At 49.8% G+C, this 26,073-nt stretch overlaps 5 protein-coding genes across 6 annotated transcripts in view; 4 read left to right on the forward strand and 1 right to left on the reverse strand.

The window, feature by feature from the left end:
• snrpb2 (small nuclear ribonucleoprotein polypeptide B2) overlaps window positions 1–718 on the forward strand; it is a 5,535-nt gene extending 4,817 nt beyond the window's left edge. Inside the window, exon 7 of the mRNA XM_055158042.1 lies at window positions 508–718. Within this exon, the coding sequence (XP_055014017.1) occupies window positions 508–667 (160 nt within the window). The 3' untranslated portion in view covers window positions 668–718. The remainder of the gene's footprint in view (window positions 1–507) is intronic.
• Window positions 719–1,849: 1,131 nt separating this feature from the next.
• prokr1a (prokineticin receptor 1a) lies at window positions 1,850–7,048 on the forward strand. Its single transcript, XM_055158041.1, has 6 exons — window positions 1,850–1,978; window positions 2,020–2,094; window positions 3,732–4,081; window positions 4,546–4,711; window positions 6,214–6,342; window positions 6,484–7,048. The coding sequence occupies exons 2-6, from the start codon at window positions 2,038–2,040 to the stop codon at window positions 6,883–6,885; spliced, it is 1,104 nt and encodes a 367-aa protein (XP_055014016.1). The 5' UTR covers window positions 1,850–1,978; window positions 2,020–2,037; the 3' UTR covers window positions 6,886–7,048.
• A 1,966-nt stretch (window positions 7,049–9,014) lies between these two features.
• On the reverse strand, window positions 9,015–18,466 carry aplf (aprataxin and PNKP like factor). 2 transcript variants are annotated; one of them, XM_055158037.1, is made up of 11 exons: window positions 18,329–18,466; window positions 17,488–17,624; window positions 15,017–15,088; window positions 13,596–14,038; window positions 13,227–13,362; window positions 12,949–13,144; window positions 12,579–12,802; window positions 11,969–12,102; window positions 10,592–10,720; window positions 10,459–10,505; window positions 9,015–9,371 (listed from the first exon to the last, which is right to left on the reverse strand). In XM_055158037.1, exons 2-11 carry the CDS (start codon window positions 17,578–17,580, stop codon window positions 9,175–9,177), a joined length of 1,671 nt encoding a protein of 556 aa, XP_055014012.1. In that variant the 5' UTR covers window positions 17,581–17,624; window positions 18,329–18,466; the 3' UTR covers window positions 9,015–9,174. The 2 variants fall into 2 exon arrangements, with proteins under 2 accessions (XP_055014012.1, XP_055014011.1); XM_055158036.1 differs by having other exon boundaries at window positions 13,596–14,065.
• A 232-nt stretch (window positions 18,467–18,698) lies between these two features.
• On the forward strand, window positions 18,699–22,089 carry LOC110174670 (F-box only protein 48). The gene is made up of 3 exons (XM_020940772.2): window positions 18,699–18,901; window positions 20,522–21,010; window positions 21,631–22,089. Exons 2-3 carry the CDS (start codon window positions 20,546–20,548, stop codon window positions 21,790–21,792), a joined length of 627 nt encoding a protein of 208 aa, XP_020796431.2. The 5' UTR covers window positions 18,699–18,901; window positions 20,522–20,545; the 3' UTR covers window positions 21,793–22,089.
• A 416-nt stretch (window positions 22,090–22,505) lies between these two features.
• On the forward strand, window positions 22,506–25,749 carry cnrip1a (cannabinoid receptor interacting protein 1a). Its single transcript, XM_055158043.1, is given in 3 exon segments — window positions 22,506–22,880; window positions 25,018–25,151; window positions 25,533–25,749. Coding segments are annotated over 3 exon segments (510 nt in total). The 5' UTR covers window positions 22,506–22,695; the 3' UTR covers window positions 25,724–25,749.
• Window positions 25,750–26,073: the final 324 nt, after the last annotated feature.

Raw genomic sequence — 26,073 nt, forward strand, 5'->3', positions numbered from 1 at the left:
CTAACAGATACTGAAACTAGAACTTTAAAGACGTCCAACTGACAGAACCGAGCAGAACGTTTCCTGATTGTGTTTAGAACAATCTAGAACACACAGACCTGGACCAGACCTGGACCAGACCTGGACCAGACCTGGACCAGACCTGGACCACTGAGGGATTACACACATTTAAAGACACATGGACCAGGGACTGGACCAGGACTAAACCAGGACTAAACCAGGACTAAACCAGACTAGGACTAGACAGACTAGACCAGACTGACCAGGACTGAACCAGGACTGAACCAGGACTAGACCAGGACTAGACCAGGACTAGACCAGGACTAGACCAGGACTCACTCAGATATCAGGTCACATGGGAATAGAAAAGAAATTTCTGTTTATGGTGGGATCAGAATCGGTATCGAGTATCGAGTCTGTTCTTTGGTATCGATATTTAGTTTGTTGAACTTTTAGTACCATGACCTCCTCTTGACCTCTCAGTGACCTCTTGACCTCTGCCCTCAGGTTCCCGGGTTTTAAGGAGGTGCGTTTGGTTCCGGGGAAACACGACATTTCGTTTGTGGAGTTTGAGAGCGACACTCAGGCCGGAGTCGCCAAAGACGCTCTGCAGGGCTTCAGGATCACGGCCACGTGCGCCATGAAGATCTCCTACGCCAAGAAGTGACCCTGAACGCACCACGCCCCCGAGACACGCCCCCGAGACACGCCCCCGAGACACCCCGAGACACCCCCGAGACACGCCCGAGACCGCCCCCGAGACACGCCCCCGAGACACGCCCCCGAGACACGCCCCCGAGACACGACCCCCGAGACACACCCCGAGACACGCCCCGAGACACGACCCCGAGACCCCCGAGACACGCCCCCGAGACACGCCCCCGAGACCCCACACGCCCCCGAGACACGCCCCGAGACACGACCCCCGAGACACCCCGAGACACGCCCCCGAGACACGCCCCCGAGACACGACCCCGAGACACGACCCCGAACGCACCGCCGCCCACCACCACACAGAGACAGTCCTTTGAATCCTGAGTTTGAGTCCCGAGTCTCCAGTCTAGAGTTCGAGTCCAGAGCACAGAGACGGGACCCCGGTAGCTCCAGCTCAGACCTGGACCGGTCTCGGCCTCGGCCCTGGGCCGGTCTCGGTCTCGGTCTCGGCCTCGGCCCTGGGCCGGTCTCGTCTCGGTCTCGGCCTCGCCTCGGCTCGGCTCTCGGCTCGGCTCGGCCTGGGCCGGTCTCGGCCCGGCCGGTCTCGGCCTCGGTCTCGGCCTCGGACCTGGACCGGTCCTTGGACTTTCACAGTAAACCTGCTCAGTGTCATGTTTCATTCAGGCTTTTATTTTGTAGGAGTGACAGGAAGTACCTGGGGTTTGTTTGATTTGTTTTTTTTGGAGTCTGGAGGCTCAGAACTGTCAACTTTCATTTGTTTTGTAAAAATTCTGAATTTTTCTTTTTTGTAATGAATTTGTGTTTTTAAAATAAAATGTAAAACTCGTGTGTGGAGCGTGTGGTGTAACGACGGTTCATCTCTCCTCTTCTACTTGAGTATCATTATTCTGAAGTAAAGTTACTCTTACTTGAGTACAGTTTTACTCTCCTCGAAGGGGGAGGGGGAGGGCATCTGGGTGAGTTTGTGGCTCTTGTGGCAGATTCCTCAGACTCGTGTCAAACTTCACCAAAAGACTTCAGAGGAAACTCAAGACTTCATCAACAAGTCTGAGGATCATAACCAGACTCACCCGGGTCTGTGAGGATCGTAACCGGACTAACCCGGGTCTGTGTGAGGATCGTAACCGGACTAACCCGGGTCTGTGTGAGGATCGTAACCGGACTAACCCGGGTCTGTGTGAGGATCGTAACCGGACTAACCCGGGTCTGTGTGAGGATCGTAACCGGACTAACCCGGGTCTGTGTGAGGATCGTAACCGGACTAACCCGGGTCTGTGTGAGGATCGTAACCGGACTAACCCGGGTCTGTGTGAGGATCGTAACCGGTCTTTGTGTTTCCTTCAGAGATGGTGCAGGACCAGGATGAGCTCCAACCTGAGCTCAGAGACGAACTTCTACGAGAACGACGTGGATTATCAGGTCAGTACCACAGACCAGGGCTTAGTCCTGGTCTAGACCTGGTTTAGTCCTGGTTCAGTCTTGGTTTAGTCCCGGCTCAGTCTTGGTCTGGTCCTGGCTGAGTCCTGGTCTGGTCCTGATCTGGTCTTGGTCTGGTCCTGGTCTGGTCTCTGGTCTGGACCTGGTCTGGTCCCGGTCTAGTCTTGACTCAGTCCCGGTCTGGTCTGTGGTCTGGTCTTGGTCAGGTCTTGGTCTGGTCTCTGGTCTGAGTCCCGGTCTGGTCTTGGTCTGGTCTGTGGTCTGGACCTGGTCTGGTCCGGTCTGGTCTGGTCGGTGGTCTGGACCTGGTCTGTTCCCGGTCTGGTCCCGGTCTGGACCTAGTCTGAGTCCCGGTCTGGTCTGTGGTCTGGTCTTGGTCAGGTCTTGGTCTGGACCTGGTCTGAGTCCCGGTCTGGTCTGTGGTCTGGACCTGGTCTGGACCTGGTCTGAGTCCCGGTCTGGTCTGTGGTCTGGTCTTGGTCTGGTCTTGGTCTGGACCTGGTCTGGACCTGGTCTGGTCCCGGTCTGGACCTGGTCTGAGTCCCGGTCTGGTCTGTGGTCTGTGGTCTGACCTGGTCTGGACCTGGTCTGGACCTGGTCTGGTCCCGGTCTGGTCCCGGTCTGGACCTGGTCTGGACCTGGTCTGGTCCCGGTCTGGACCTGGTCTGAGTCTCGGTCTGGTCTGTGGTCTGGTCTGTGGTCTGGTCTGTGGTCTGGTCTGTGGTCTGGTCTGGACCTGGTCTGGACCTGGTCTGGTCCCGGTCTGGTCCCGGTCTGGACCTGGTCTGGACCTGGTCTGGTCCCGGTCTGGACCTGGTCTGAGTCCCGGTCTGGTCTGTGGTCTGGTCTGTGGTCTGGTCTGGTCTGTGGTCTGGACCTGGTCTGGACCTGGTCTGGTCCCGGTCTGGTCCCGGTCTGGACCTGGTCTGGACCTGGTCTGGTCCCGGTCTGGACCTGGTCTGAGTCCCGGTCTGGTCTGGTCTGGTCTGTGGTCTGGTCTGTGGTCTGGTCTGTGGTCTGGTCTGGACCTGGTCTGGACCTGGTCGGTCTGGTCCCTGGTCTGGTCCCGGTCTGGACCTGGTCTGGACCTGGTCTGGTCCCGGTCTGGACCTGGTCTGAGTCCCGGTCTGGTCTGTGTCTGGTCTGGTCTGGTCTGGTCTGTCTGTCTGGACCTGGTCTGGACCCTGGTCTCCGGTCTGGACCTGGTCTGGTCCCGGTCTGGACCGGTCTGGACCCGGTCTGGACCTGGTCTGAGTCCCGGTCTGGTCTGTGGTCTGGACCTGGTCTGGACCTGGTCTGGACCTGGTCTGGTCCCGGTCTGGACCTGGTCTGAGTCTGGTCTGGTCTGTGGTCTGGACCTGGTCTGGTCCCGGTCTGGACCCGGTCTGGACCTGGTCTGGTCCCTGGTCTGGTCTGGACTGGTCTGGTCCCGGTCTGGACCTGGTCTGGACCTGGTCTGGTCCCGGTCTGGACCTGGTCTGAGTCCCGGTCTGGTCTGTGGTCTGGTCTGTGGTCTGGACCTGGTCTGGTCCCGCTCTGGACCCGGTCTGGACCTGGTCTGAGTCCCGGTCTGGTCCCGGTCTGGACCTGGTCTGAGTCCCGGTCTGGTCTGTGGTCAGGTGTCGTTGGAGGACGTGGGCGGTCCGGGGGGCGTGGTCTTCTCGTGGGCGGCGGGGGTGATGGCGGCGGCGTTGGTGCTCATCATGGCGGTGTGCGGTCTGGGGAACCTGGTCCTGGTCCGGTCCCTGGTCCGGTCCGGGGGTCCTCGGTCCCTGGCGGGGAGACTGGTCCTGCACCTGGCCCTGTCGGACGCGCTGGCGGCTCTGTGCTGCCCCCTGCTGTTGGATTATTACACGGTGCGCGGGCTCAGCTGGAGGTTCGGGTGGAGCGTCTGCGCCGCCGTCGGGTACGTGCGGGCGCTCTCCCTCCACGTGTCCACCAACGCCCTGCTGGGCATCGCCCTCGACAGGTACGGACCTGACGGACCGAGGACCCACGGACCTAACTGACCCGACTGACCCGATGGACCCGATGGACCGACGGACCCGACAGACCGGGTTCAGACCATGATCCAGGTCTTCACATCTGGAGCGATGGATCAAACACAGAGCGACCTGAGGTGTCCTGAGGAGACCCGAGAAGACCCGAGGTGACCCAAGGCGACCCGAGAAGACCCGAGGCGTCCCGAGACGTCCCGAGGCGACCCGAGGAGACCCGAGGTGACCCGAGGTGACCCAAGGTGACCTGAGGTGGAGCTGGGTTTGACTCATCCTCCAGGAGCAGAAGAGGATCTTAAACAGGATCCTGGTCTTATCCCGGTCCTCTGGTTCTTCTGGTTCTTCTGGTTCTTCTGGTTCTTCTGGTTCTTCTGGTTCTTCTGGTTTCTCTTGTTTCTCTTGTTTCTCTGGTTCTTCTGGTCTCCTCTGATCTCAGGTACCTGGCGATCGTGCACCCTTTGCGGCCGCGCTGTCACCGTTCTTGGCCCGTGGTCGTGGGGGTCTGGTTGGTCCCGGCTCTGGTCTCGGTCCCCGTGGTCCTCACCTCGGCTCAGACTCAGTTCTCCGGAGCGGATGGAGTCGTGAAGACCTTCTGTGGTCAGGTGAAGCCTCCTCAGATCCAGAGCCTCCTCCCTTTGATGTTTTCAGTCGAATAAAAGTTGGTCATGTCTGTGGAATGTTTCACTCACAAACCAAACTCCAACAGACCAGTGTAAAGAACGAGTGTAAAGAACGAGCGTAAAGAACGAGCGTAAAGAACGAGCGTAAAGAACGAGCGTAAAGAACGAGCGTAAAGAACGAGTGTAAAGAACGAGCGTAAAGAACGAGCGTAAAGGTGTGTGATGATTTGTTCTTTTGGACACTGATCCGTCTGTAGTTTGACTCCACGTTTGTAAACAGGAGTTTGAGCTGCTGCTTTAAACAGTGGAGTCGTTCACACAGGACCAGACCTGACGACCTGAGGGGATTTGTAAAAACTGTAGGATGAGAGATCTGAAAAATTTAAGTTTACACATTAAATGTAAAGTATTAAACATAAACTTTACATTTAGAGTGTAAACTTTACATTCTAAATGTAAAGTTTACATTCTAAATGTAAAGTATTAAATGTAAAGTTTACATTCTAAATGTAAAGTTTATACTCTAAATTTAAAGTATTAAATGAAAAGTTTACATTCTAAATGTAAAGTTTACATTCTAAATTTAAAGTGTTTAAATGTAAAGTTTACACTCCAAATGTAAAGTATTAAATGTAAAGTTTACACTCTAAATTTTACAGTCTAAATGCAAAGTTTATACTTTAAATGTAAAGTTTACACTCTAAAGTTTACAGTCTAAATGTAAAGTTTGTTTCATGTGTTGGTGTGTTTGTGTAAGTCAGGTGTTTGTGCGTTTGTGTGATGTGTTTGTGTGATGTGATGTGTGTTTGTGTGTGTTTGTGTGATGTGTTGTACGTGTTTGTGTGATGTGTTGTGTGTCTGTGTGTGATGTGTTTGTGTGTTTGTGTGAGTTATGTTTGTGTTGTGTGATGTTTGTGTGATGTTTGTGTGTTTGTGTGTTTGTTGTCTGATGTTTGTGTGATGTGTTTGTGTGTTTGTGTAGTGTTTGTTGTCGTTTGTGTGATGTGTTTGTGTGTTTGTGTGATGTGTGTGTGATGTGTTTGTGTGTTTGTGTGATGTTTGTGTGATGTGTTTGTGTGTTTGTGTGATGTGTTTGTGTGTTTGTGTGATGTGTTTGTGTGTTTGTGTGATGTTTGTGTGATGTGTTTGTGCGTTTGTGTGATGTGTTGTGCGTGTGTGATGTGTGTGTGTGTTTGTGTGATGTGTTTGTGTGTTTGTGTGATGTTTGTGTGATGTGTTTGTGTGTTTGTGTGTGTTTGTGTGATGTGTTTGTGTGTGTGTTTGTGTGATGTGTTTGTGTGATGTGTTTGTGTGTTTGTGCGTGTGTGTGTGTTTGTGTGATGTGTTTGTGTGTGTGTTTGTGTGTTTGTGTGATGTGTTGTGTGTTTGTGTGTGTTTGTGTGATGTGTTTGTGTGTTTGTGTGTGTGTTTGTGTGATGTGTTTGTGTGTTTGTGTGATGTTTGTGTGATGTTTGTGTTTTCAGGTGTGGAGTGTGGACCATCGTTCTCTGTATCAGACCTACTTCCTGTCTGTGATGATCCTTCAGTTCCTGTTTCCTGTCGGGGTCATGACCTTCTGCTACAGCCAAGTCTGCAGAGAACTCTGGTTCAAGGTGAGACCTGGTCCAGTCCTGGTCCAGACCTGGTCCAGTCCTGGTCCAGACCTGGTCCAGTCCTGGTTCAGTCCTGTTCCAGTCCAGGTCCAGACCTGGTCCAGTCCTGGTCCAGTCCTGGTTGAGTTCTGTGTCTCTCAGACGGTCCCGGGGTTCCAGACGGCTCAGGTCCGGTTGCGTGTTCTGGGTCGGCGTAGGACGGTCCTGGTCCTGGTCCTGGTCTTGGTCTTGTACGTGGTCTGCTGGAGTCCGTACTACATCTTCTCTCTGCTGCGAGACTTCCACTCGTCCTTCATGTCCTCGCAGAGACACGGACTCACCGTCTTCTACGCCGTCGACTGTCTCGCCATGTCCAACGGCGTCATCAACACGCTCGCCTTCGTCTGGGTCAAGAGACCGGACCGGACCGGGACCGGACCCGGGTCCAGGACCGGGACCAGACTCAGACTCAACACTTTCACCGAGACCAAGTCCAACGTGGAGGACAACCGCACCACGTCCACCAAGGGGACGGAGACCGAGACTAGGAGAGGACTCGTTTAGACCTGGTTTAGTTCTGGTTTAGACCTGGTTTAGTTCTGGTTTAGTCCTGGTTTAGACCTGGTTTAGTTCTGGTTTAGTCCTGGTTTAGTCCTGGTTCAGTCCTGGTTTAGACTTTGTCTTTTTATTTGTAAAATGTCTTTTAATTTTTTTTTTACACAAACATCAAGACCAAAACATTCTGAAGTGAATCTTTTTTCTGTCGGGTTTAGATCAGGCCTGATTTTAGTTTTTATTTTAGTATTTTTATTTAATTTTTATTTTAGTTTTTAGTTTTTATTTTATTTTATTATTTTTTATATTTTTTTAATTTAGTTTTTATTTTAGTTTTTTTATTTTAGTTTTTATTTTTCTTTTCATTTTAGCTTTGATTTTAGTTTTTTTTTATTTTAGTTTTATTTTATTATTTTTAATTTTAGTTTTTATTTTAGTTATTTTTATTTTAGTTTTCATTTTTGTTTTCATTTTAGCTTTTATTTTAGTTATTTTATTATTTTTAATTTTAGTTATTTTTATTTTAGTTTTTATTTTAGCTTTTAATTTAGTTTTTTTTATTTATTTTAGTTTTTAGTTTTATTTATTTTATTATTTTTAATTTTAGTTTTTATTTTTATTATTATTTTTTTTATTTTAGCTTTTATTTCAGTTTTTATTTTAGTTTTTATTTTTATTATATTATTTTTATTGTTGTTTCTGTGGGAGCAGAATATTTACTGAGAGAATAAAAGTAAAATAATCCCTGTCGTGTTTTGTGTTCGTTCGTACGATGGAGCAGATTTATTTCTTGTTTCATGAAGTTTCAGTGTTTTTCTGTCAAGTGTTTGTGGCTTTTTATAAAATAAAGAACAAAATAAATCCCCGTTTCACCTCCAGAACAAACAAACTGCAGCGTGAATCAAACGTCAAGAAACAGACACGAGGCTCTGAACAAAATCCACCAACGAAAAACGACTTTCCATCGAGCAGAGCCAAGAAAAGTAATGGATTACTTTATTTAAACGAGTAAAGTAATGGATTACTTTATTTAAACGAGTAAAGTAATGGATTACTTAAACGAAAGATGGATTACTTTATTTTAACGAGTAAAGTAATGGATTACTTTATTTTAACGAGTAAGTAATGGATTACTTTATTTAACGATGTAAGATTACTTTATTTAAACGAGTAAAGTAATGGATTACTTTTTATTTAAACGAAAGTAATGGATTATTAAAGTAATGGATTACTTATTTTAACGAGTAAAGTAATGGATTACTTTATTTTAACGAGTAAAGTAATGGATTACTTTATTTAACGAGTAAAGTAATGGATTACTTTATTTAAACGAGTAAAGTAATGGATTACTTTATTTAAACGAGTAAAGTAATGGATTACTTTATTTAAACGAGTAGAGTAATGGATTACTTTATTTAACGAGTAAAGTAATGGATTACTTTATTTTAACGAGTAAAGTAATGGATTACTTTATTTTAACGAGTAAAGTAATGGATTACTTTGTCTTTACGAGTAAACAGGACGGGTTCCCTCGAGCTGCAGAGGAACATTTCAGTTTAGAGGTTTTTAGAACATTTAAGATTTTCCAAAATTTTTCTCCTTCGTCTGTGTAAATGTGAGTTTAAAGTGTCGCACGAGTCAGAAAAACAAAAAAACAGAAAAACAAAAAAACAGAAAAACAAAAAAAAAAAACAAAAAAACAGAAAAACAAAAAAACAGAAAAACAAAAAACAGAAAAACAATCCACATCCAGGCTCCAAAAATGAAAAAAAGAAGGAGAACCACAAACGAAGGAGAACAGAGAAAGACACATGTTTATTTAGAAAACTTCAAAATCTACAGAACAAAAAAAACATTCAAACTTCACAATCGTCTTTTCAAAACTACTGTAGTGATTTAACCCTGGTTCAGTCCTGGTTCAGTCCTGGTTTAGTCCTGGTTCAGTCCTGGTTTAGTCCTGGTTTAGTCCTGGTTCAGTCCTGGTTCAGTCCTGGTTTAGTCCTGGTTTAGACCTGGTTTAGTCCTGGTTCAGTCCTGGTTCAGTCCTGGTTCAGTCCTGGTTTAGTCCTGGTTTAGTCCTGGTTTAGTCCTGGTTTAGTCCTGGTTCAGTCCTGGTTTACTGGAGTCCTGGTTTCAGTCCTGGTTCAGTCCTGGTTTAGTCCTGGTTTAGTCCTGGTTCAGTCCTGGTTTAGACCTGGTTTAGTCCTGGTTCAGTCCTGGTTTAGTCCTGGTTTAGTCCTGGTTCAGTCCTGGTCCAGTCCTCGTTCAGTCCTGGTTTAGTCCTGGTCCAGTCCTGGTTCAGGTGCGGCGCCTGACGAAGCCCCGGGCCTCCTTCTGAAGTTGGCTCAGGTCCTCGGACTCGGACTCGGACGACCTGGAGCGTTTGGGAGGTTCGTAGTCCGACTCCGAGTCGATGAAGCTGCTCTCGTACTCGTCCTCTTCATCATCATCATCATCATCAGGACGTTTGGACGACGAAGGACGAGAACGACGGACTGAAAGAGAAAAAAGTGTCAAAAACTCTTCGCCTTTTCACCTGAGTTCAGACGCCCCGACGCTCGAGTCTTTGACGCCGCGAAGCAACGGGACAAAAATACTTGACGCGCATCTGTTGCCTCGTACAGACTCGTACTGTGGGAGCGTGTGGGCGGAGCCTCGTACAGACTCGTACTGTGGGGCGTGTGGGCGGAGCCTCGTACAGACTCGTACTGTGGGAGCGTGTGGGCGGAGCCTCGTACAGACTCGTACTGTGGGGGCGTGTGGGCGGAGCCTCGTACAGACTCGTACTGCGGGAGCGTGTGGGCGGAGCCTCGTACAGACTCGTACTGCGGGGGCGTGTGGGCGGAGCCTCGTACAGACTCGTACTGGGGGGCGTGTGGGCGGAGCCTCGTACAGACTCGTACTGCGGGAGCGTGTGGGCGGAGCCTCGTACAGACTCGTACTGTGGGGGCGGAGCCTCGTACAGACTCGTACTGTGGGGGCGGAGCCTCGTACAAACAGGTCTTTGAACATGTTTGAGTCTGAAACCTTCAGGTTTGTGACGAGGAACAAAGTTTATTTAGAAAAGATTAGTCCAATGTCTGTGACAGGGACAGACAGGTGCAGACAGGTGACAGATGCAGGGACAGACAGGTGCAGGACAGACAGGTGACAGACAGGTGACAGACAGGTGACAGTGACAGACAGGTGACAGACAGGTGCAGTGACAGGTGACAGGTGACAGACAGGTGCAGTGACAGGTGCAGGGACAGACAGGTGCAGTGACAGGTGCAGTGACAGGTGACAGGTGACAGTGACAGGTGCAGTGACAGGTGCAGTGACAGACAGGTGCAGTGACAGACAGGTGCAGGTGACAGACAGGTGCAGTGACAGGTGTGACAGTGACACAGGGACAGACAGGTGACAGGTGCAGACAGGTGACAGGTGACAGGTGCAGTGACAGGTGACAGGTGCAGTGACAGGTGCAGGGACAGACAGGTGCAGGTGACAGGTGCAGTGACAGACAGGTGACAGGTGACAGTGACAGTGACAGGTGCAGTGACAGGTGCAGTGACAGGTGACAGGTGCAGAGGAGGGTCTGACCTGGTCTCTTCGTGTGGCTGAACTCTTTTCGATGTTGAAGATTCTTCCTGAAACAGAAAACCAGATCTGAGCCAGAACCTGGACCAGGATCTGGACCAGGATCTGGACCAGGATCTGACCTGTGACCTCTGACCTGTAGCAGTCGGTGCCGTAGGGACACTCAGGTTTCTCAGAGTCCTGATCTGAGTCCTGGTCCTGGTCTGGATCCTCGTAGTCCGGGTCTCCAGGGTGACTCTGCTCCTGGAAGTGAAGCGGGTTCTTCCTGTGAATGAAACACAAGTCCAGGTTTAGTCCTGGTTTAGTCCTGGTTTAGTCCTGGTTTAGTTCTGGTTTAGTTCTGGTTTAGTTCTGGTTTAGACCTGGTTTAGACCTGGTTTAGTCTGGTTTAGTTCTGGTTTAGTCCTGGTTTAGTTCTGGTTTACTGGTTTAGTCCTGGTTTAGTCCTGGTTTCCTGGTTTAGTCTGGTTTAGTCCTGTTTCTGGTTTAGTCCTGGTTTAGTCCTGGTTTAGTCCTGGTTTCTGGTTTAGTTCTGGTTTAGTTCTGGTTTAGTTCTGGTTTATCTGGTTTAGTCCTGGTTTAGTCCTGGTTTAGTCCTGGTTTAGTCTGGTTTCTGGTTTAGTCCTGGTTTAGTCCTGGTTTAGTCTGGTTTAGTTTAGTCCTGGTTTAGTTCTGGTTTAGTCTGGTTTAGTCTGGTTTAGTTCTGGTTTAGTCCTGGTTTAGTCTGGTTTAGTCCTGGTTTCCTGGTTTAGTCCTGGTTTAGTCCTGGTTTAGTTCTGGTTTAGTCCTGGTTTAGTCCTGGTTTAGTCCTGGTTTAGTCCTGGTTTAGTCTGGTTTAGTCTGGTTTAGTTCTGGTTTAGTCCTGGTTTAGACCTGGTTTAGTCCTGGTTTAGTCCTGGTTTAGACCTGGTTTAGTCCTGGTTTAGTCCTGGTTTAGACCTGGTTTAGTTCTGGTTTAGTTCTGGTTTAGTCCTGGTAGACCTGGTTTAGTTCTGGTTTAGTCCTGGTTTCCTGGTTTAGTCCTGGTTTAGTCCTGGTTTAGACCTGTTTAGTTCTGGTTTAGTGGTTTAGACCTGGTTTAGTCTGGTTTAGTTCTGGTTTAGTCCTGGTTTAGTCCTGGTTTAGACCTGGTTTAGTTCTGGTTTAGTTCTGGTTTAGTCCTGGTTTAGACCTGGTTTAGTTCTGGTTTAGTCCTGGTTTAGACCTGGTTTAGTCCTGGTTTAGTCCTGGTTTAGACCTGGTTTAGTTCTGGTTTAGTTCTGGTTTAGACCTGGTTTAGTTCTGGTTTAGTTCCTGGTTTAGTCCTGGTTTAGACCTGGTTTAGTTCTGGTTTAGTTCCTGGTTTAGTCCTGGTTTAGTCCTGGTTTAGTTCTGGTTTAGTCCTGGTTTAGACCTGGTTTAGTCCTGGTTTAGTCCTGGTTTAGACCTGGTTTAGTCCTGGTTTAGTCCTGGTTTAGACCTGGTTTAGTTCCTGGTTTAGTCCTGGTTTAGTCCTGGTTTAGTCCTGGTTCACCTGTAGCAGTCGTTGCCGTAGGGACAGGGACGTCTCCTTGGAGCAGGTGTGGAGCTTTTTGCTGCAGCTGAGACTGGACCAGGACCAGGACCAGGACCAGGACCAGGACCAGGGTCTGGACTTTCTGCTGGGGCCTGTTCAAACACATGTCACAGGTTAAAGGTCAAAGCTCAAATATTCTACTTTTCTCTGTTGCACCGAGTGATGTCATCAGGTGTCCAGGACTAAACCAGGACTAAACCAGGACTAAACCAGAACTAAACCAGGACTAAACCAGAACTAAACCAGGACTAAATCAGAACTAAACCAGAACTAAATCAGAACTAAACCAGAACTAAACCAGGACTAAACCAGAACTAAACCAGGACTAAATCAGAACTAAACCAGAACTAAACCAGGACTAAACCAGAACTAAACCAGGACTAAACCAGGACTAAACCAGAACTAAACCAGGTTTAAACCAGGACTAAACCAGGTCTAAACCAGGACTAAACCAGGACTAAACCAGAACTAAACCAGGACTAAACCAGGACTAAACCAACTAAACCAGAACTAAACCAGGTCTAAACCAGGTCTAAACCAGGACTAAACCTGACAGAGTCAAACTCACGTTGTTCTTCTTCTTCTTCTTCGGCCTCTGCTCCTCCCCCTCACTCTGCCCCGCCCCCTCCGACGATGATGTCACAGGGGGCGGGGCTCTGGGGACTGGTGATGTCACAGGAGGCGGGGCTCTGGGCGCCGGTGACGTCACAGGGGGCGGGGCTCTGGGGACTGGTGATGTCACAGGGGGCGTGGTCTGTCTGGGTGCAGAGGAGGACGTCTTTCCTCTTTTCACTGTGAAAAAACAACACAAAATGATAAAAAGATTTCTCCACTCCTCTTCCTCTCTTCCTCTCCTCTATTCTTCCTCTTCCTCTCTTCTTGCTCTTCCTCTACTCTTCCTCTCCTCTTCCTCTTCTTCTTCCTCTACTCTTCCTCACTTGTCTTGGGGCTGGAGGTGGATCTTGTTGAAGGAGCAGCAGACATCATCCAGGAGGGCAGCACTCTGGTCCTGGGAGAAGACACTTTCCGGTCTGGACCTCGGTCCGGACCTCGGTCCGGTCTCTGGTCTGGATCTCGGTCCGGTCTCTGGTCTGGACCTCGGTCTGGTTTCTGGTCTGGACCTCGGTCCGGTCTCTGGAGGACACAAACAGAGACCAGAGCTTTTTGTTTGACGTTATTGGCAGAGAGAAAATTACTCTTTTTTTTCCCCACAAACCTCATCCCGGCCACAGTTTTCCTTCTCTTCATGTGATTGGTCCGTGCTCCGAGTGGGCGGGGTCTGTGTGCGGTCTAGGCCAATAGGAGAGGACGTCCTACGATCGTGTCCTCGCTCCTCAAAGACCTCGCTGTTCCTGAGGACGAGACAAAAACACAGAGGACGAGACAAAAACATGAGACAAAAACACAGAGGATGAGACAAAAACATGAGACAAAAACACAGAGGACGAGACAAAAACACGAGACAAAAACACAGAGGACGAGACAAAAACATGAGACAAAAACACGGAGGACGAGACAAAAAACACGGGACATATTTGAACAGAGAATCTGACTCGGGGGTTTCATAGTTTTGATGAAATGTTACCTCTGAGTGTCCACACGCTCCTGTCTCCTCTCGTCTCCGTTGTTTTGGTCCGGTCTCTGGTCCGGTCTCTGGTCCGGTCCCTGGTCCGGTCTCTGGTCCGGTCTCTGGTCCGGTCTCTGGTCCGGTCTCTGGTCCGGTCTCTGGTCCGGTCCCTGGTCCGGTCTCTGGTCCGGTCTCTGGTCCGGTCTCTGGTCCGGTCTCTGGTCCGGTCTCTGGTCCGGTCTCTGGTCCGGTCTCTGGTCCGGTCTCTGGTCCGGTCTCTGGTCCGGTCTCTGGTCCGGTCTCTGGTCCGGTCTCTGGTCCGGTCTCTGGTCCGGTCTCTGGTCCGGTCTCTGGAGGACCTCGTAGCAGAGTTGTCCAGGCAGCAGAGACACGGTGTCTCCGGGCTGTAGGACCCTCCACTGGTCCCGGGTCAGAGGACTTGGACTGGACTCGGAGCTGGTCTGGACAAAGACCGGGTTCACGTGGATCTGACAGGAGCAGAGGTCGGTGACAGGTGCAGAGGTCGGTGACAGGTGCAGAGGTCGGTGACAGGTGCAGAGGTCGGTGACAGGAGCAGAGGTCGGTGACAGGTGCAGAGGTCGGTGACAGGTGCAGAGGTCGGTGACAGGAGCAGAGGTCGGTGACAGGTGCAGAGGTTTGTTTAATCAATATGGTTCAGCTCGAGTTAAAAGTCGTCGTGTCAGGGTTTGTCCAAAATGAAGGAGACAGGAGATAAAACGTAAGACTTGGGATGTAGGATGTAGGAGGTAGGTGTTAGGAGTTAGGATGTAGGAGGCAGGATGTAGGAGGTAGGAGTTAGGATGTAGAATGTAGGAGTTAGGATGTAGGATGTAGGAGTTAGGATGTAGGAAGTAGGAGTTAGGATGTAGGAAGTAGGAGTTAGGAGGTAGGTGTTAAGATGTAGGAGGTAGGATGTAGGATGTAGAAGTTAGGATGTTGGAGGTAGGAGTTAGGATGTAGGATGTAGGAGTAGGAGTTAGGAGTTAGGTGTTAGGAGTTAGGAGGTAGGAGTTAGGTGTTAGGAGGTAGGAGTTAGGAGGTAGGTGTTAGGAGGTAGGTGTTAGGAGTTAGGGTGTTAGGAGTTAGGAGTTAGGTGTTAGGAGTTAGGAGTTAGGAGTTAGGTGTTAGGAGTTAGGAGATAGGAGTTAGGTGTTAGGAGGTAGGAGGTAGGAGGTAGGAGGTAGGTGTTAGGTGTTAGGAGGTAGGAGGTAGGTGTTAGGTGTTAGGTGTTAGGGTTAGGAGGTAGGAGGTAGGTGTTAGGTGTTAGGAGGTAGGAGGTAGGTGTTAGGTGTTAGGTGTTAGGAGGTGTTAGGAGGTAGGAGTTAGGTGTTAGGAGGTAGGTGTTAGGTAGGAGGTAGGTGTTAGGTGTTAGGAGGTAGGTGTTAGGAGTTAGGAGGTAGGAGGTAGGAGACACTCACAGACTTGAGGAGCAGTTTTCCGTCAGAGTTTTGCAGCAGAGCGTGACTCCGAGAAACTCTCTTATCACTGACCTGAAACACAAACATCCAACACTGAGACCAGGACTGGACCAGGACTGGACCAGGACTGGACCAGGACTGGACCAGGACTGGACCAGGACTGGACCAGGACTGGACCAGGACTGGACCAGGGGACTCATTTATAAAAACTGCGCAGATGTTGTCGTAAGTTAGTGCGTACGTTTAATAGCTACGACAGTCGAGCGCCGCAAACTCCATATTTAGAAAACCCACCGCACGAACCAAACCTGCAACCCCCTCACACCTCCACCTCACCATAAAAGGACAGACCACGCCCCCTCACACCTCCACCTCACCATAAAAGGACAGACCACGCCCCCTCACACCTCCACCTCACCATAAAAGGACAGACCACGCCCCCTCACACCTCCACCTCACCATAAAAGGACAGACCACGCCCCTCACACCTCCACCTCACCATAAAAGGACAGACCACGCCCCTCACACCTCCACCTCACCATAAAAGGACAGACCACGCCCCCTCACACCTCCACCTCACCATAAAAGGACAGACCACGCCCCCTCACACCTCCACCTCACCATAAAAGGACAGACCACGCCTCCTCACACCTCCACCTCACCATAAAAGGAGCAGGTAAAGTGACTCGTGAATGAAATTTCCCTAAACATGAGTCGATAATCAGACACGCGGGACAGAGGAGGAGGAGGCTCCACGCAGCACCACGTGATCACCACAAACACTTTATTAAAGACTTTATTAAATAAGGTTTAATAAATACAAAACTAAAAGTGACAATAATGACTCATCTGTTCATTTAATCATATTTCATAATATTACGGCAGAACATCTTTGCAGTAAAGACCATGTGTTTTTTCACTGTTTCAACAGTTTTATCTCTATATTTTTAAGTGTGTCTATGATGTGTGTGAGGACTGGTCCTGTATTTATACATATACACGTAGATACGTGCACGCGCTGATCTGAATGGTCAAATTATGAGCGCGTGCGAGAGATTCAGATGCCCCTGGAGAGGGAAAGGAGCGAAGGAAGGACACGAGGACACGAGGACGAGGACACAGATTTGGACAAGGAAAGAATCAAACATCAATACAGATGATTCTGTGAGTCTGTGTGAAGTCATGTGGGTCAGAAAGTCTGTGACTGTGAGGTCTGTGAGTGTGTGGTCTGTGAGTCTGTGGTCTGTCTGTGAGTGTGTCTGTCAGTGTCTGTGAGTGTCGGGTCTGTGAGTGTGTGTGAGTGTGGGTCTGTGAGTGTCGGGTCTGTGTGAGTGCGGGTCTGTGTGTGGGTCTGTGAGTGGGTCTGTGAGTGTCTGTGAGTGGGTCTGTGTGGGTCTGTGAGTGTGGGTCTGTGAGTGTGGGTCTGGGTCTGTGAGTGTGGGTCTGTGAGTCTGTGTCTGGGTCTGTGAGTGTGGGTCTGTGAGTGTGGGTCTGTGTGTGTGGGTCTGTGAGTGGGTGTGAGTCGGGTCTGTGAGTGCGGGTCTGTGAGTGCGGGTCTGTGAGTGTGGGTCTGTGTCATGTGCTCAGTTCCACATTACACAAAAATGTAGGGAAGATTTTGGTTGGGGTCAGGTTTTGGCAGTAGACTTCGTGTTGTCCACAGACTCGGGTCGCAGACTCGGGTCACAGACTCGGGTCACAGACTCGGGTCACAGACTCGGGTCACTCTGGCGCTCGGTGCGTAAAGACTAAAGTAAAAGTGTTAAAGTTTTGTTCATTAAATCAAAGTCTGGCTCCTGCTGCGTCTGAGGGAAGAGTTTAGTCTCAGGTCGGGTCATTATTTCGTCCTCTGTGTTGGTCAGTCTGTGTTGGTCAGTTGTGTTTTATAAAGTCTGTGGTCTTGGTGTGGACTGTGGGACTCTGCGCTGCACCGAGTCCGGGAACGTGTCCGCGCTTGTGCACAAGTTTAAATGTTTAATATTGTGGAGAATAATGATGGAATAAACAGACCTTCTCCGTGTTTTGTTGAACCAAACACTTAAATGTACAAATCAGAAGGTCATTCTTCTGTATACGTGGATTTTCTGATCAAACTCTTCCTCAAACTCTGTTCACTTCTGCTTCTCTCCACGAGTGTCGCTTTTTCCCCGTGTCTCCAGACTTTGTGTAGAACTTACAGGAGGTTCAGAGTTGGTGTAGAGTTAAACAAAGAGCCACGACTTAGTCGAGTTTTATAAATACCGCGGTTGGTGTAGGAAGCGACGACGCACGGATTTTTGCGTAAGCGAGATTTATAAATGAGGCCCCAGGACTGGACCAGGACTGGACCAGGACTGAGACCAGGACTGAGACCAGGACTGAGACCAGGACTGAGACCAGGACTGGACCAGGACTGAGACCAGGACTGAGACCAGGACTGGACCAGGACTGGACCAGGACTAGACCAGGTCCAAACCAGGTCTGGGACTCACCCCGAGCAGTGGTCCTCGGCCCAGCACAGTGTCTCCTGGGGGCACAGGGACCGGAGCTCCTCCAGCGAGCGGACGCAGCTCGAAGCCCCACATCAGGCTCCGAGACCGGGGTCAGTCTGAGAGAACCTCCCCTGATCCTGGAGACACAAGAACCAGGACTGAACCAGGACTGAACCAGGACTGAACCAGGACTAAACCAGGACTAAACCAGGACTGAACCAGGACTAAACCAGGACTAAACCAGGACTAAACCAGGACTGAACCAGGACTGAACCAGGACTAAACCAGGACTAAACAGGACTAAACCAGGACTGACTGAACCAGGACCAGACTAAACCAGGACTACTAAACCAGGACTAAACCAGGACTGAACCAGGACTAAACCAGGACTGAACCAGGACTAAACCAGGACTAAACCAGGACTGAACCAGGACTAAACCAGGACTAAACCAGGACTAAAACAGGACTAAACCAAGACTGAACCAGGACTGAACCAGGACTAAACCAGAACTAAACCAGAACTAAACCAGGACTAAACCAGGTCTGAACCAGGACTAAACCAGGACTAAACCAGGACTGGACCAGGACTGAACCAGAACTAAACCAGGACTTTAGGCTTTAGTCACACAAAATCAATGCTATTTCAAAATCTAAACTTTTGAGCTCAGACAGGCAATGTAGCTTTCATTTATACATTTATTTTTTTTTACTGTTTTTGTTTAGTTTAGTTTAGTTTTTTTACAGTTTTACTGCAGGAAACTTTATGAATGAGAGAAACTCCGAGGTAAAAGTAAGATTTCATAAACTATACAGTAGCAGAAGACACACTTTCTCCGCTTACCTTTCAATGGAGGGAATTAAAGTGAAAATAAAGTGGTTTTGGTCTTTAAAATGTTTTTATTCTGTAAAAAGAAAAGGATTAAAATAGTTTAAAAGTCACGCTGTTCCTACTGCGTCCACATTCAAAACATCCGGGTACACTGAGCATGCGCAGAGGACACAACAGTCGAACCCGCCCAGTTTATTATTTAATTTAATTAAATTTTTTTTTTTTAACTTTTATTCATACGCACGTGTTTGTTCATATTCTCAGTAGTATTTATACATGTGGGTTTTTTTTTTAAAGCAGGTTTTGAATGTTTTGTTTTGACTCCGTGGCACATGCGCAGTGTGTGCAAACAGCCGTTTAAAAGGCCGACGGCAAAAACACGATTCTTTTATTCTATTTAATTTATATTTTTACTTTTGTTCATACGTACGTGTTTGTATTCATATTCTCATACGTGACAGTAGTATTTATAATTTTTATTTTTTATTATTTTTAAAGCAGGTTTTGAATGTTTTGTTTTGACTCCGGGGCGCATGCGCAGTGTGTGTAAACAGAGCCGTTTAAAGGGCCGAGCTGTCAGCGACGGTAAGACATGTTTATAACGCTTTAATAAGGCTTTAATAACACTTTAATAACGCTTCGGGACGCGGTTTATGCGCAGAATAGCTCCGATGTCATTACGGTTCGTTTAAAGTGTGATTAGGTGAAGAGTTTGGAGCTTTGAGGCGAACTGAGCGTGTTCGGGGCGGAGGTCCTCAGTCTGCAGACAGATCAGGGACAACAGGACTAAACCAGGACTAAACCAGGACTAAACCAGGTCTAAACATGACTAAACATGGACTAAACAGGAAACCAGGACTAAACCTAAACCAGGACTAAACCCTAACCAGGACTAAACCAGGACTAAACCAGGTCTAAACATGGACTAAACATGGTAAACATAAACCAGGACTAAACATGGACTAAACATGGACTAAACCAGGACTAAACCAGGACTAAACCAGGACTAAACCAGGACTAAACCAGGTCTAAACCAGGACTAAACCAGGACTAAACAGGACTAAACCAGGTCTAAACCAGGACTAAACCAGGACTAAACCAGGACTAAACATGGACTAAACATGGACTAAACCAGGACTAAACCAGGACTAAACCAGGACTAAACAGGACTAAACCAGGACTAAACCAGGTCTAAACATGGACTAAACCAGGTCTAAACCAGGACTAAACCAGGACTAAACCAGGACTAAACCAGGTCTAAACATGGACTAAACATGGACTAAACCAGGTCTAAACCAGGACTAAACCAGGACTAAACCAGGTCTAAACCAGGACTAAACCAGGACTAAACCTAAACCGGACTAAACAGGACTAAACCAGGACTAAACCAGGTCTAAACCAGGACTAAACCAGGACTAAACCAGGACTAAACCAGGACTAAACCAGGTCTAAACATGGACTAAACATGGACTAAACCAGGTCTAAACCAGGACTAAACCAGGACTAAACCTGGACTAAACCAGGACTAAACCAGGTAAACCAGGACTAAACCAGGACTAAAGGACTAAACCAGGACTAACCAGGTCTAAACCAGGACTAAACCAGGACTAAACCAGGTCTAAACCAGGACTAAACCAGGACTAAACCAGGACTAAACCAGGACTAAACCAGGTCTAAACCAGGACTAAACCAGGACTAAAAACCAGGACTAAGACTAAACCAGGACTAAACCAGGTCTAAACCAGGACTAAACCAGGTCTAAACCAGGTCTAAACCAGGACTAAACCAGGACTAAACCAGGACTAAACCAGGTCTAAACCAGGACTAAACCCGGTCTACAAAATAAAACAGTCCTGCATTATGAGCGGTTTGGTCCTGGATAGTTATTCTTGAAAATTAAACTTTTGGAGTCATCGTCTGATTAAAACATAAACGTCCTGATCTGATTTGATTTCAGACGGTCCATCTGATCACGGCAGATTTTTAGTTTTGAATTCTGAGATGATTTGAATTCAGAGATGATTTGAATTCAGAGATGATTTTAAAACTCTTCTTCAGGCCTTGGTCCATTTTTGTTCATCACAACGTTTTTTTCTTGCATAACTGTGTGTGAATCGTCTGGAGACGGTTCATGTGTTTATGATCAAATAAACATCAGGCCGTTCACAAAAACTTTTCTTGCTTTAAACTCTCGTCTCTGTGCAGGTTTTATCGTGGAGCCGACATACGATGGAGCACCGAGACCAGGGGCCCCGCGGACCCCCTGCTCCTGTCTGCTCCTGTCTGCACCTGTGCTCAAAGGGGCCGGTCGTAGGGGCCCACACTGACTCCAGTCAACATGAGACAGAGTGTACAAAGGTCTGCGCTGACCACTGCGGATCAGAGACACAGACCTGCTCCTGCCCGCCCCTGCTCCTGCCCGGGCCCTGCTCCTGCCCGGGCCCCTGCTCCTGCCCGGGCCCCTGCTCCTGCCCGGGCCCCTGTGACTTCTCGAGGAGCCTCCCCGCTGAGATGTCGGAGCAGATCTTCCTGCGGTTGGACGCCTGGAGCCTGTGCAGAGCGTCTGAGACCTGCAGACGCTGGCACCTCCTGATCCAGGAGAGCGAGGCCCTGTGGAGGGGCCAGTGTGGGCTCCTGAGGGCCCACTGCAGCCGAGAGCTGGAGCGAGACCGAGGACAAGGACTCTCCTGGAAGGTACTTGCTTTAGACCTGCTGTAGTCCCGTTTTAGTTCTAGTTTAGTCCTGGTTTAGACCTGGGTTAGACCTAGTTTAGGCCCGTAGTGATGATGTCGTATTTCCTCGTGATGATGATGTCGTGTTTCCTCGTGATGATGTCGTGTTTCCTCGTGATGATGATGTCGAGTTTCCTCTTGATGATGATGTCGTGTTTCCTCGTGATGATGTCGTGTTTCCTCTTGATGATGATGTCGTGTTTTCTCGTGATGATGATGTCGTGTTTCCTCGTGATGATGTCGTGTTTCCTTGTGATGATGATGTCGTGTTTCCTCGTGATGATGATGTCGTGTTTCCTCGTGATGATGATGTCGTGTTTCCTCGTGATGATGATGTCGTGTTTCCTCGTGATGATGTCGTGTTTCCTCGTGATGATGATGTCGTGTTTCCTCTTGATGATGATGTCGTGTTTCCTCGTGATGATGATGTCGTGTTTCCTCGTGATGATGATGTCGTGTTTCCTCTTGATGATGATGTCGTGTTTCCTCGTGATGATGATGTCGTGTTTCCTTGTGATGATGATGTCGTGTTTCCTCGTGATGATGTCGTGTTTCCTCGTGATGATGATGTCGTGTTTCCAGGTGACTCTGGTGAGGAATTACACTCGCAGTCGTCTGAAACGTGATTGGCTGAGAGGACGTTTCAGCCGTGTTCAATCAGCCAATGAGCTGCGAGACGTCAGGATGGTCCCGTTCGACGCCGAGTCCTGGGGCGAGATCCTGCAGGCCGAGCTGGACCGCTGAGACCGGGACTGAACCAGGACCGAACCAGGACCGAACCAGGACTGAACCAGGACCGAACGAGGACCAAACCAGGACTGAACCTGGACTGAACCTGGACTGTGCAGAGTCTCTGCATCTTTTTATGTTTAAATCTAATATATTTTATGAATAAACTTTGTAAATAATGTTTTTTTATTATAATTTTATATGAGCAGAGATGGAATCATTATGAACGGCGTCGTGTGGTTTTAGAATGTTTTTATGTAAACACTGAATTCATGAACAATAAAATATTTAAACACAAACTGTCTCAAAAAACTTTTTCATTTTATTTTTGCTCAAATTAAAACTGTACGACACAAGTTCAGCTGTTTAAAAGATCAGGACAAGTCCGGTGAAGAGACTTTAAAAACACAGAGCAGCACTTTTGGATCACCACCTGATGATGTCACGAGGTGAAGAATGAACCAAAACAAAAAGCAAAATAAACAGGCACAAAAACACTGAGGGAAAACCATAGAACTATAATCAAATCTAAAATAAATAAATAAATAACATAATAATAAATAAACACAATAAATCAATAGAAGTAAATGAATAAATACATAACTAAAGTCAATAAAATAAAAACATAAAATAGATAAAGTACATTCTTATTATCGATCCAAACGAACACGTGCGCGGTCCTGTTCTCTGCTTCCGGTTTTATTTTGAAGACCGGAAATATTCATACACACACGGACGCTTTACGTCAGCTCAGCATCCTCCATCCGCAGCGGACCAGGACCAGGACCAGGACTAAACCAGGACCAAACCAGGACTAAAGACCCGGACAGAGCCTGAACCCAGACACGGCGGAAACCAGGACTAAACCAGGACCAAACCGGGTCTGAACCAGGACTGAAGCGGGTCTGAAGCGGGACTATGGAAGGCGACGGTGTTCCCTCGATCGTCGACATCTCCATCGCGCTCGCGCTGCAGCCGAACGACGCCCCGGTTTACTTTAAGGTGGACGGGACTCGGTTCGGGCAGTGCCGAACCATCAAGCTCCTGACGGGCTCCAAGTACAAAGTGTCTGTGGTGATGAAGCCCGGCTGCGTGCAGGCCACGTAAGTTACGCAGGGTTTACGCAGGGTTTACGCACGGACCCGTAGGTTTTCATGAATGCTCCGGGTTCGTGTTTAAAACGTGAGGATGTTTTCGTACGGGACGCGTTCTGTGTCGCTCGGAGTTTAGATTCTCGTCACACCTTTAGTTAAAGAGCTCATTTGCATAACGGGCCCGTCCTCGCGCGCACGTCTCATTGGGCGCACCTGAGCACGCGCTTTCACGTTTCACTTGTACCGATTTGAAGGAGAAAAATGCGAATGAACAGAAGCACGGCCCCGAGTCTCCCCCGGCGACACACGCGGAAAGAGACGCCTCTGCTCCGGTTACAGAGTCCGGGGGGCGGGGCCTGTGTCCGGGGGGCGGGGCCTGTGTCCGGGGGGCGGAGTACGGGGGGCGGGGCCAGTGTCTCGTAGCCCAAACCGACAGTGACGCTGCCCTGGCCAAACAAACGCCCTCACGTTTTTACGTTTATAGTCGAATAGATCCAATAAACCCAAACCCTGACCCCTGACCCCTGACCTCTGACCTCTGACCCCTGACCCCTGACCCCTGACCTCTGACCGCTCCAGTTTGACCGGGGGCTCAGGTTTGCGTTGGGACGGTGGGGACGTGTCACAACAATATTTGGGGAAGACAAAATCACCCCGACAAATATTTGACATTTTATTTTAAAAAACAAAAATATTCATTTATTCTGATATTTTTCCAAACTCAATAGTTTTAACTGAACAGATCTGAGGTCACATTTAGTTTCTGAGACGTTCTGAGATGTTTTCAGTGATCAGTGTCGGGAGTAACAGATTACATGTACTGGAGTAATCAGAGTACAAATGATGAGTAACTGTATTCAGTTACAGTTACTGTTTCAGTGAGTGGTAATTGGATTACAGTTACTTTGTTCAAATAAATGGATTATACAGAGAACTAAACCAGGACTAAACCAGGACTAAACCAGGACTAAACCAGGACTAAACCAGGTCTAAACCAGGACTAAACCAGGACTAAAATAAAAATCATGACAATATCAAGTAATCCAAAGTAATCAGATTACATTACTCACTTTAAGTAATTTAATGGATTACGTTACAAACTACATTTTGGTGTGTGTAATCTGTAATCTGTAGGGGATTACATTTTAACACTGATCACAGAAGAGTTTCTCAGAGTGTCTCAGTGTCTCCTTTTTCATCCAGTAAATTCTTTGTCCGTTTGGGATTTCTGAGGAGCTCCTGGTTGTTCTCCGCCCGCCGCCGCCCGCCGCGGCGTCCCTCCCCGTCCCCGTCGGCGTCCCTCCCCGTCGGCGTCCCCCGTCGGCGTCCGTCCCTCCCCCGTCGGCGTCCCTCCCCGTCGGCGTCCCTCCCGTCCGTCGGCGTCCCTCCCCCGTCGGCGTCCCTCCCGTCGCGCTCCCCTCCCCCGTCCGTCGGCGTCCTCCCCGTCGGCGTCCCTCCCCCGTCGGCGTCCCTCCCCGTCGGCGTCCCTCCCCCCGTCGGCGTCCCTCCCCGTCGGCGTCCTCCCCGTCGGCGTCCCTCCCCGTCGGCGTCCCTCCCCGTCGGCGTCCCTCCCCGTCGGCGTCCCTCCGTCGGCGTCCCTCCCCCGTCGGCGTCCCTCCCCGTCGGCGTCCCTCCCCCCCGTCGGCGTCCCTCCCCGTCGGGCGTCGGCGTCCCTCCCCGTCGGCGTCCCTCCCCCGTCGGCGTCCCTCCCTCGTCGGGCGTCCCTCCCCCGTCGGCGTCCCTCCCGTCCCTCCCCGTCGGCGTCCCTCCCCGTCGGCGTCCCTCCGTCGGCGTCCCTCCCCGTCGGCGTCCCTCCCCCCGTCGGCGTCCCTCCCGTCCGTCGGCGTCCCTCCCCGTCGGCGTCCCTCCCCCGTCGTCGGCGTCCCTCCCGTCGGCGTCCCTCCCCCGTCGGCGTCCCTCCCCCGTCGGCGTCCTCCCCCCGTCGGCGTCCCTCCCCGTCGTCGCGTCCCTCCCCGTCGGCGTCCCTCCCCCGTCGCGCGTCCGTCCCTCCCCGTCGGCGTCGTCCGTCCCCCGTCGGCGTCCCTCCCCGTCGGCGTCCGTCGGCGTCCCTCCCCCGTCGGCGTCCCTCCCCGTCGGCGTCCCTCCCTCGTCTCGGGGCTCAGGTGTTTGTGTCCGTGTGGCGCAGGACCATGAACATCGGGGGTGTGGTGTTTCCTCTGGAGGAGCAGAGCCGAGACGAGCAGAGCGTCACCTACCTGGGAAAATACAACACGGAAGGAGTTCCACACACCAAGAGCGGAGACCGACAGCCCGTCCAAGGTCAGATCGAGAGGTCAGGTCTTCAGAGGTCAGAGGGGAGGACCAGGAGGAGGGAGGGTCAGAGGAGGTTTTCAGAGGGTCAGAGGGAGTCAGAGGTCTTCAGAGGGTCAGAGGACAGAGCAGGTCTTCAGAGGGTCAGAGGGAGATAGGAGGTCTTCAGAGGGTCAGAGGAGGTCTTCAGAGGGTCAGAGGGTCAGAGGGTCAGAGGAGAGAGAGGAGGTCTTCTTCAGAGAGGTCTTCAGAGGAGGTCTTCAGAGGTCAGAGGGGTAGGTCTTCAGAGGGTCAGAGGAGGTTTTCAGAGGGTCAGAGGGACAGAGGAGGTTTTCAGAGGGTCAGAGGGTCAGAGGAGGTCTTCAGAGGAGGTCTTCAGAGGGTCAGAAGATCCCTGACCTGGTCTCGTGTCTCAGTTTCAGAAGGCCGGGACGTTCGAGACCGTGTGGCAGGCGAAGTTCTACAACTACTACAAGAGAGACCAGAGCCAGTGTGGAAACAAGTTCAGCTCCATCGACTACGAGTGCAAACCCAACGAGACCCGCACGCTCATGTGGGTCAACAAGGAGGCCTTCAACTGACCCCTGACCCCTGACCCTAACCCCGTCCCTGACCCTGACCCCTGACCCCTGACCCTTGACCCCTGACCCCTGACCTTGACCCCGACCCCGACCCCTGACCCTGACCCGAACCCAACACACGCTCATGTGGGTCAACAAGGAGGCCTTCAACTGACCCCTGACCCCGACCCCGACCCCTGACCCTGACCCAAACCCAACGAGCGTTGTGTCAGAGTTGAGTTTGAGCTCTGGTGTTCTGCACACACACCTGTCAGTCACTACAACAACACACACACACGTGTGAGCTGCTCTGTGTGTGTGTGTGTCTGTGTGTGTGTGTGTGTGTGTGTGTGTCTGTGTGTCTGTGTGTC

The sequence above is a fragment of the Boleophthalmus pectinirostris genome, unplaced genomic scaffold, assembly GCF_026225935.1.
Source record: "Boleophthalmus pectinirostris isolate CB_2022bp ecotype Guang Dong unplaced genomic scaffold, ASM2622593v1 HiC_scaffold_22, whole genome shotgun sequence".
Taxonomy (NCBI): Eukaryota; Metazoa; Chordata; class Actinopteri; order Gobiiformes; family Gobiidae; genus Boleophthalmus; species Boleophthalmus pectinirostris.

What these genes read in the sequence shown, in the direction of transcription:
- prokr1a (XM_055158041.1), top strand. Translation starts at nt 2,038, where the DNA reads ATGAGCTCCAACCTGAGCTCAGAGACGAACTTCTACGAGAACGACGTG. An exon ending in CTGGGCATCGCCCTCGACAG is followed by an intron (nt 4,082 to 4,545) that starts GTACGGACCTGA and finishes CTCTGATCTCAG; the next exon opens with GTACCTGGCGATCGTGCACC. An exon ending in TGAAGACCTTCTGTGGTCAG is followed by an intron (nt 4,712 to 6,213) that starts GTGAAGCCTCCT and finishes TTGTGTTTTCAG; the next exon opens with GTGTGGAGTGTGGACCATCG.
- aplf (XM_055158036.1), bottom strand. Translation starts at nt 17,580, where the DNA reads ATGTGGGGCTTCGAGCTGCGTCCGCTCGCTGGAGGAGCTCCGGTCCCT. An exon ending in AGAAGAAGAAGAAGAACAAC is followed by an intron (nt 12,103 to 12,578) that starts GTGAGTTTGACT and finishes GTGTTTGAACAG; the next exon opens with GCCCCAGCAGAAAGTCCAGA. An exon ending in CAGCCACACGAAGAGACCAG is followed by an intron (nt 9,372 to 10,458) that starts GTCAGACCCTCC and finishes TTTCTCTTTCAG; the next exon opens with TCCGTCGTTCTCGTCCTTCG.
- LOC110174670 (XM_020940772.2), top strand. Translation starts at nt 20,546, where the DNA reads ATGGAGCACCGAGACCAGGGGCCCCGCGGACCCCCTGCTCCTGTCTGC. An exon ending in GACAAGGACTCTCCTGGAAG is followed by an intron (nt 21,011 to 21,630) that starts GTACTTGCTTTA and finishes TCGTGTTTCCAG; the next exon opens with GTGACTCTGGTGAGGAATTA.